Genomic DNA, 9,916 nt, shown 5'->3' with positions numbered 1-9,916 from the left:
GAGCCAAAATAAGAAAAATCAAATTAAGTTAAAGCAAAAAAATGACCAAACATAAAGAAGTTACCCTTAATTTTAAACATAAAGTATTAAATTATCGTGACAAAATCAATATTACATAGAGATCCAAATCTATTAGATGATAGGGTTCAACATGCATGCATGACATTAACATTAGCTAGGAGTGTAAAAATAGCCAATTGCATGGGGTAGGCCGAGCTCGATTAGGCCTAGGGTAGGCCGGGCTCAATTAGGCCCGGGCTCGAGTCTAGCCCGGGACCCTAGACTTGGGCCTAGACCATCATTTTGAAGTCTGGCCCGACCCGTGGGCCGACCCATTGACCTACTCAAGGTTCACTCATAGCCTGGCCAAAGGCCTGGCCCGCCCGAAATCCAGTGTCATTTTTGGTGAAAAAAATAGAAAAAAATGTTCAAGCCTTACCCAAGCCTGAGCCCAGGCCCACCGGCCCAACCTGCCCAAGGCCCGAATAACCCCTGGCTTGGGCTTAATTTTCTGGTTTGTGGGCCGGGCCGGCTTGAATTGGCGGAGCCCATGAGACCCGACATGACCCGACCTGAGCCTGAGCCGGATAGATTCGGGCCAAATTTACACCCCTAACATTAACTAATGGTCTTGAATTTCTTTTTTACTCCCTACCTTTTAAAAAATGCACGTCTATATATAATACAACGGTTCAAATAAAAATTAAAATAAAATACTTTGTTTTCTAAATGGGGGAAAAAAATGAAAATGCATGGCATCATTATTAGCTAATGGCTTTGAATTTGTATTTTACTAAGATTGTTTTTGTTAATGAAATAATATATATTTATAATTTCTATAAAAAAAAGTAATAAAAAAAAACTCAGCAATAATGGGAGTTAATTTTTAAATTATAAAGTATACTATGCATCTCCAATTCAACACCCTCAATTAGAGGATGAAAATACATTTTTATTCAAAAAGTGAATATAGAGTATCTCACTATTCATTCAAACTCCAACCACAAATCATCATTTTATTCTCTAAAGATTTCCCAACAAAATGTTTAATCAAAAAGTGAATAATTTTTGTTCATTAAAAATATTTAATATTTAATTTTTTGTTAAATATATTTAATATTATTCTATTTTTAAAGGTATGATTTCATTCTTTTTAATGATACCAATTCTATAAAAATTAAATTTACGTATTAAAAGTTATTTGTAATATAATTAAAAATATAAAATAAATAGTGATTTAGAGTTGCTCCTCTGTTTTTCATCATTCCTCCAAATATGGAGGATCAACCCATCTTCCTCTCAAATGGAGATGGATTTAGAGAATGAGTTAGAGGTGAAAATCTTTCAAAAATAAAGAAATAGAAGATAAGTTGGAGATGCTCTAATGGGCTCTAGTTTTAGTGTGAAACAATCACAAATACCACATCATTTTGTATCTAATTATTTGATAGACAGAGACATGAATATGATTTTTATTCACATAAAATCTTATTTAGAATCATGCAAAATTTTATTTTATTTTTTATTTGTCAATCAAAAGAAGTAGAGTTCCAAATGGGGCAAAAATAAAATATTAGGGCCAAATTGAATTTATTTATTTATTTTTTTATATTTTATAAAAGGCTATATGTAAACAAACATATTTCAAAATTTTGGTGCAAATTGATTATTTTTTTAAATCATAAATAAAAATAATATTTTCAAGGGAATTTCTAGATAAATTTATATATACAATAAAATAAATTTAAATTTAGAGCAATTGTCACCCACTCACTTTAATGTGGTTCTTTTTTTGCGCACGTCTTCTATTAGAAAAGTTATTTGGTGATCATAAGACATGGTTAAATGGTATCCCAGAAAAAGTATTGTAATTAGTGAAACGAGTAGAATTCACAATTTTATATTGGGTGATGGAAATAGCAAGAAAGTATGATATTTAGTGATTGGTAAATATCACCAAGTCATATCCCAGGATCACCTAATAATTTTCACGTGATTTTGAAGATAGGGATATTGTTGTACCATAAGGGACTGTGGTCCCTCATGGGGATCAAAATTGGGTCTATTTTGATAATCAAAACCATTCATATTGTAGAGTTTGTCGAGTAGATCATCTATGAAAAAAAAAAAAAGATCAATCGGACATTTATAACTACATAAAAATGTTACATTTATTTTTAAAAATACAAACAACAAATATGATTTTGATAATAAATAATTTATTATTTAGAATCTGATCATATAATTACAAATATTTAATTAATTTAATTTTTTATATAAATATTTTACTCAACCACCCGTACAATATAAATAGCTTCGATTATGAAAACTGGCACGGGATGGAGGGTCATAGCAGTATCCCAGATCCGGTGATTTCTCGGTTTTGTTTTTTGTTATTTTGTTTTGTTTTTTGTTGGGACAAACAGAGAGACTAAGCATAAATAAAGGTGTTGACCGTTAGGTTTTCTTTGGCTCTTAACATATTAATAATATTAGGAATTATGAAAAAAATATCATTAAATATATCATGAAATTTTTTTATCTTTTAATTAATATGTCTTATTTTATTGTAGGTATAAATTACCTTCATAATATTTTTTTCATAATCCCTAACATTAATTTGACGGACACACACTGCGTTCATAGCTTACAAACCGGACCACTCTGGTCCTTAGGATTAGAAAGAAACCAAAGCCTACTGAAACTCTATAGTCAATAACTTGAAATGTTGTTGGAACATTTGAAACTTTTCACAGCCATTAATAATAAAATTGATATTTACATTTCTAAATATATGTATATGTATATTATTATATAAAGAACATATAACTCTTTTGATATAAACAGTCACTTTTTTCTATTATCGAAATTATCCTTTTATACTGGCTCTATATAAGTGTAGCATTGATTTTGAATTTCAAATTTGTTAAATTTTTTTTTTTTTTTTTCGTCCTATATTCAATTGTTGATTTTTGTAGCATACTCACAAGTGTGTGTATATAGAACACATATTCATCCAAACAAATCTTGACTTGCATGCACAGACACAATTTTCAAGTTTGAAATTGCAACTCATATCATATAGAGAAACAAAAAAATGTTTTCTTTATTGCATCCCTTCTTTCTCTCTCTTCTTCCCTTGTTTTTCTTCACACTTCTCCTTCTCAAATGGCTATCCACCACCCAAAAACCACACAAAAACCTACCACCATCTCCCTCAAAGCTCCCAATCATCGGAAACCTCCACCAAATGGGCCAATTCCCTCACCGCTCTCTCCTATCGCTATCACAAAAACACGGACCTCTCATGCTACTTCAATTTGGTAGCATGCCAGTTCTCGTGGTCTCGTCTGCAAAAGCAGCGCACGAAATCATGAAAACCCATGACCTCACTTTCTCCAACCGGCCTAAACTGAGAATTGCTAGCAAGCTCTTGTATGAAGCCAGGGATGTGGCTTTCGCCCGCTATGGCGAGTATTGGAGGCAGATGAGGAGCTTATGTGTGTTGCAGCTCCTAAACAACAAGCGGGTACTCTAAATAATATGGACAAAATCAACCACATAGAACATAAATAGAGCAATCCCAGTCACCTTACAATTTTCTATAAATTTATTAGTAGTCTAACAGTTGGGTTTTTGTGTATTTCTTATTTCATGAGTCCATTACATATACCAAATATTATTTTCAATTAATAAATTAATATGACTGCATGAGATGATCTATAGGAATATATTCCAGGTTTTCAATAAGGGAGCTTCTTTTTTAGTGTTGTTTTTTCGCCATCAATCTTCTACCTCTGTCCAAATATTATTGTACGAGTTATTATATTTTGGCTTTGGTGTCATTTTTATTTTCATAATTTTAATTATCTCAATTTTGATAATTATTTTATGATTTTGTCTAAATTTGGTCCAATTAATTACAATTGTTAGTATAATTTTATGGAAATTGTGCCCAATTTTTTTGTTTTTTTGCTGACAAAAAAAAAATATAGGGATTACCGATATAATTTTTCATAATATGTAATATGGATGCAAATCAAATTCATTAAAAAAAATTAAGGTTTTAGAGACCAAAATTTAGGGACAAAATAATTTTTTAAGGACCAAATAATTTTGTTGTGAAAAGTGTCATTATTATATTTTTGGCAACAAAAATTAGACATTAGTGATGAATTATTATCCTTTTGGGACCAAATTTTTTGTCTCAAAAAATAAATCATTTTGAAACTAAATTATTTTGTCCCTAAAAGTCTATTTATTAATAACATTTTAAAAATTTTGTCACTAAATGCTTTGTTTTTGACTTTTCGGGACGATCTTTTAGCAACTATCCTCATGACGATGGAAATTGGCCCCTAAATATCTTGGTAACAAAATTTTCACTTTTAGAGAGCAAAACATTTAGTCTCTAAAACTCTTAAATATTGTAGTGAATGTTAATTTTGTATTCGATTTTGAAAAGACAAAAATTTAATCGTTACACAATTACATTTACAAGTGCTTGTTTACGAGTGCACAGAGTCACATACTCCGAGAATACATAGCTCTATCATCAAATTGCTTGTGACTTTATTTTGGATAATCTATATATTGCTATAAGTTTTTCATTTAATTTACATCAATTATTTTTCTAACCCCGCATTCCAACAGGTAAAGTCTTTCTGCGCAGTGAGAGAAGAAGAAACGGCCCTTATGCTAGAGAAGATCAAACAATCATGTTCTTCTTCATCTTCAACAACAGTGAATTTGAGCGAAATGTTAGTGTCGCTTACGAATGGTGTCGTGTGTAGGGTGGCCTTGGGGAGGAAACACAGTGGGAGAAAGTTTAAGGAGCTTTTGGGAGAGTTTGTAGAGTTGTTGGGTGTTTTTGATTTGGGAGATTATATTCCATGGCTTGCTTGGGTGAATAGTTTCAATGGTTTGTATAAGAGAGTGGATAGAGTTGCTAAGGAGTTGGATGATTTTTTAGAGAGTGTAGTTGAAGAACATATGGATTTGAGGAGAGAGAAAAGTGGTGGTGAGAGAGCGGATCATGAAGGTGGTGATGAAATTCAACAAGACTTTGTAGATGTGTTGCTTGATATTCAAAGAGATAATAAGGTTGGCTTTCCTGTTGATAGGGATAGCATCAAAGCACTCATCTTGGTAAGACTTAACCTTCCTTTTCTTTCTTGTTCTTTTTTAACAAAATAAAAAAACATACTTATGAATCACTTTGATCAAACATGAACATGAATATTGAGTCTAACAGGCACACTATCTTATGTAATGTCACTGATTAATAATTAATAATGCTATACTTGACATCTTTTCATATTACATTCAATATATACCACATCATGTGTTAATTCATCATTTGCGTAATGGATCTCACCACTCATATTTATGTCAAATAATGTGCTAACACATGAGGTAATAAATTGAAGGTGGTATAAAAAGATGGCAAATTTAGCATTACTCTAATATAATATTATAAATTGGATTAGATGTACATCTTTTGTCTCTCACTAACTTAGCTATGTAATTCTCACTGTCATAATGTATGATTATTCATTGTTGATAATACCTGTTATATCTGCTACTTACTCCACAAATTTGATGACAAGGTTTGAGAAAAAAAATTCATTTACCCTACAAACTATCATTGGAAAATCAATCAGGGAGCTTTTGCAGCAAAAATTCTTGTTGAAAATACAATAAGTACTATTAGGCAGAGATTTTTTTGTCTCCTACTAACCTAATCATATAGTTTCCACTATTGCAATATGAAATTCCTCATTGTTAGGTAATACTGTGATATAGCATCCCCAAAATTTCTTGTTTAAAAAGCCAAAGCCAAATGAAATATTTGAAAAAGTGCTAAATTTGTATGTGTTGTAGGATATGTTTGCTGCTGGAACTGATACTACATACTCGGCTTTAGAGTGGGTGTTGGCAGAGCTCTTGAAACACCCCAAAGTCTTGAAAGAACTCCAGAACGAAGTGCGACGAATAGGCAACGGCAAGCAATACATAACTGAAAATGACTTGGAGAAAATTCACTACCTAAAAGCCGTGATCAAAGAGGCTATGCGCCTACATCCTCCTATTCCATTGCTAGTTCCTCGAAGATCAACCCAAGATGTCAAGTTAATGGGGTATGACATTGCTGCTGGCACACAAGTAATTACAAATGCTTGGGCGATTGGGAGAGACCCATTGTCATGGGATGAGCCAGAGGAATTCAGGCCCGAGAGGTTCTTGAGTACTTCAATAGATTTCAAAGGGCATGACTTCGAGCTAATGCCATTTGGTGCTGGGAGAAGGGGTTGTCCTGGAATTCAATTTGCCATGGCAGTGGATGAGCTTGCATTGGCAAATCTTGTGTACGAGTTTGATTTTGCTGTCCCTAATGGAGCAAGAGGAGAGGATTTGGACATGAGTGAAGCTATTGGTTTGACAGTCCACAAGAGGTCTCCTATATTGGCTGTTGTGACTCCTTGTTCCTTCTAGTCTCCACCTCATCCTTTCAAAAAAGAAAAAATTATTATTATTATGATATGTTGGTGTAGCATGCACTATTCACACACTATCAGAGTTTGTAAGAAAAATAAGTTTTGATTGGCTTAAAGTAATGTGCTAATTTGATAGTTCAAAATAAATAAATAATTAAGCAAAAAATAAATATTGGACAAGAAGTTACCAAATTTTATGTGATTTGACGAATTCTGCCTACATTAATAAATCTTTCGTTTTGTCCATTGTACTTAATTATGTATTTAACAAATAGGCTTTTCTAATTCTATTGGCATATTTCAATATTGAATATGAGAGTGTGTTGTGGGTCATATGCTTATTTTTGTTAACTTATGGGTCTCTAAATGGTCTGCAGGCAAAATATTCGACATTATTCAACTTAACAAACTCATTCCATGACTCATCTCAGTCCACTTGATTGAGTGTCCAACTCGTCCCAACTCATGAAAGATGACTTAGGGTTTTAAACAAAAGTTTTAAATGGAGTCCGCCCATAAATCCAACCCGCATGAGTTAGTCTAATTTTTAGTTTTATTTTTTTTTTGGTACTCTTATTTAAAGTTTTTATTGTTTTTATTCTTCTTCTTATTTAAACTTGTAGTATTTATGTTACTTGATTGTTTTTTGATTCTATGAGATGTAAAAAAGGTAAAAATAACAAAAACAAAATACTTGAATTATGTTAGAAAGTAAACAAAAAAAATAATTAATGAAAATATTAAAAATGTGAATGAAAAATAGGTAGAACTTAATAATATAAGTGTAATGAAAAATATGTAACCCGGTTCGGTTTGATTTTAGCCCGTAAAATTTAGGTTTATGGGTGAAACGTGGTTTTAGTTTTTTAAATAGATCTGACCCTTAGTCTACCTCATATAAAATTTTATTTTTTCTGATGAAATTACATTTTGCATTTCAATTTAACCGTTAAAATTCATTTTTAAGTAAGTAGAGTTTTCCATTTTACACTCATTTTTTAGAACCAGCAAAGCATGAAATATATGGTCTATATAAGTTTTGGGAAGTGATTGAGACCCCCTCCAATCACCACCCCCACCACCCCCCACACACATGTGGCGGGTGGTGATTGGAGGAGAAGGAAAAAAGGAAAAAGAAAAAAGAAAAAAGAAAAACTGACCAATCAGAGAGAGAGGGGGTCAAAGAGGGTGCCTCCTTGAGGGGGTCCAACTCATTTTCCATAAGTTTTTATGCCTTTCATCTTTTTATTTGTTGATGTGGTTGTCATTATAAAATTTTCCCTTTTGGGGCTAATTGGATGCGAATCCAAAAGCATCATCTATTGCGTTTATATTGGGAACAAATATTAGGTGTACAAGTACGAGGTAGAGTTTTCCATTTTACACTCATTTTTGGATCTATCATTTTCACACTTAAATTTGAGAACCAGCAAAACATGAAATATGTGGTCTATATAAGATTTTATGGCTTTGATCTTTTTATTTTATTTATTTGTTGATGTGATTGTCATTATAAAATTTTCCACTTGTGGGGCAACAAAAAGGAAATGAGCTTTTTACTATTTTTATTATGATGGAGTTATGGAGTATGGAATTATGATGGAGAAGTTAGAGAAGTTGGAAGTACAAAGATGGAGAATTTACATTGCTTTATTCATTGGCTTGAATGCCAATTTATAGAATACATATTGTATATACAGACAAAAACCAAAAGTTATTGCATATCTACCTCACGTCCAACTTCTACAACTTTTGACAAAACTTTACAACTTTTTGACAAAGTCTACAAGCCTAGGCATATGCTTATACAACATTTTCACAAAATTAAATACAAAGACAAAAAAAAGTCATAAATGAGAGACTACAATTATTTGTCAAATTATTTGTCATCTTTATACTACAATTATATACATACACTGTCTATCCTCCCCGATTTTCAAAGAGGTAGACTGCTATAGATAAGCTTTGGCTGAGCTGATTTGTTGTGTAGCGTCGGCTGAAAGGATATGGCTGATCACTTTTCGCCTAATAATGCAGCTTGCTTCACGTGTCTTGGATAAGGTTGGAGTCGATCAGGAGACAGCTGCATTTGATAGTGGGGTCCACTATGCTTCCATCCTGTTGATGAGATTGTGATATTCTTCATCAGTCTCTGATGGAGGGGAATCCGGATCATGGCTGTATTACTCATTCCGGAAATGTTCTACATCATCCGCTGTCATGGCTAGTTCCAACGAAAGATCTAAATTATTTCTCTTTTTGAGATTTATTAACATGTCAAGAGCCTCATTAATTTGTGTAGGAGACCTTTGATATGTTATGGGAAAATGGGTTACAAATAATATTCTACCATCTGTAATCATGAATGGCAATTTTGCTGAGCCATAGATGTTGGACACTGCTTGTGAAACATATATTAGACTGTCTATCCAATATTCTGTCAAAGAAAGTTTTTGAATATTTTCCAATCGTTCTCTCCGGTGATCTTCATCTAAATAATCATCTTCAAATTCAAAATCTTCAGTTTCTTTAAGATACCAAATCTGGTATGATTGGAAAAAATGTTTTTGTTCTTACCAACCAACAGTGCTAGAGATCAAGAAAGTAAAATATTTGCTCCATCGGAAGCCTTTTACTATCCATGAGAGCATTGCTTTGATGATCATTGGATAATCTATCCATTGAATTGGATCTAAAATTTGGAAAATAACTTGATTAGTTGTTCCTCAATCTATATCCTCAAAAAATCACATGTCATGGTTTGCCATGATAGTTATTTTGGAAATTCTATCTTTCAAATTTAATTTATCATAAGATCGTTCTAAGATTTGTCTAATCTTATCATGATAATCTTCAACTCGATTTTTGATTAGCATAAAAATTTCTTTTGGAAGCAAAGTTCTTGCTTTTTCAAAAAGACAAATTCGTTTTATTTGTTCAAAAACTGGATCAAAAAACTCATCTGATATGAGGTCTGATAGCTGAAGAAAATTGTTTATTTTTTCAAAATTAAAATCTTCATTCCAATTCATTTGTTTAAGGATATTGAAACAAAGATTTTGCAAATCTTTTAATTTAGCTGTTTGCTCAGCTAATTTGTTGGCCAGAACTCCCATGTGTTTTTGAAATTTCACTTTGTTGTCTACAATGTGAGTTTTCCAAACTCCATTGAGTTCTATACAAATTTCTCTGGATATACCAGGGTTGAAAAAATCTTTTATCTCAGATTCATCTGGTTTAGATGTCTGAATATTAGTTGGAACTGGGTTAGTTCTCATTTAATTCCTTAGATAAATAGGCATAGCTGGTGCACTGTAAAAAGCTTTTTTAACTTTGGTCATGCTATCATATGATTTATGACTAGCTCCTGGAAATCTACAAACTTGCTGATTGGCTTCATTCTAGTCTGTGTAAATTTC

The 9,916-nt window shown here is 32.3% G+C and overlaps 1 protein-coding gene across 1 annotated transcript; it reads left to right on the top strand.

The window, feature by feature from the left end:
• The first annotated feature begins 2,962 nt into the window (after window positions 1-2,962).
• LOC114308980 (cytochrome P450 736A117) lies at window positions 2,963-6,748 on the top strand. Its single transcript, XM_082866349.1, has 3 exons — window positions 2,963-3,529; window positions 4,654-5,148; window positions 5,884-6,748. Exons 1-3 carry the CDS (start codon window positions 3,098-3,100, stop codon window positions 6,493-6,495), a joined length of 1,539 nt encoding a protein of 512 aa, XP_082722475.1. The 5' UTR covers window positions 2,963-3,097; the 3' UTR covers window positions 6,496-6,748.
• Window positions 6,749-9,916: the final 3,168 nt, after the last annotated feature.

The sequence above is a fragment of the Camellia sinensis genome, chromosome 4 (genome assembly GCF_055761805.1).
Source record: "Camellia sinensis isolate YWXY chromosome 4, ASM5576180v1, whole genome shotgun sequence".
Classification (NCBI taxonomy): domain Eukaryota; kingdom Viridiplantae; phylum Streptophyta; class Magnoliopsida; order Ericales; family Theaceae; genus Camellia; species Camellia sinensis.
The sequence above is the reverse complement of the archived record's forward strand: the minus strand, read 5'-3'. Positions and strand labels throughout refer to the sequence as shown.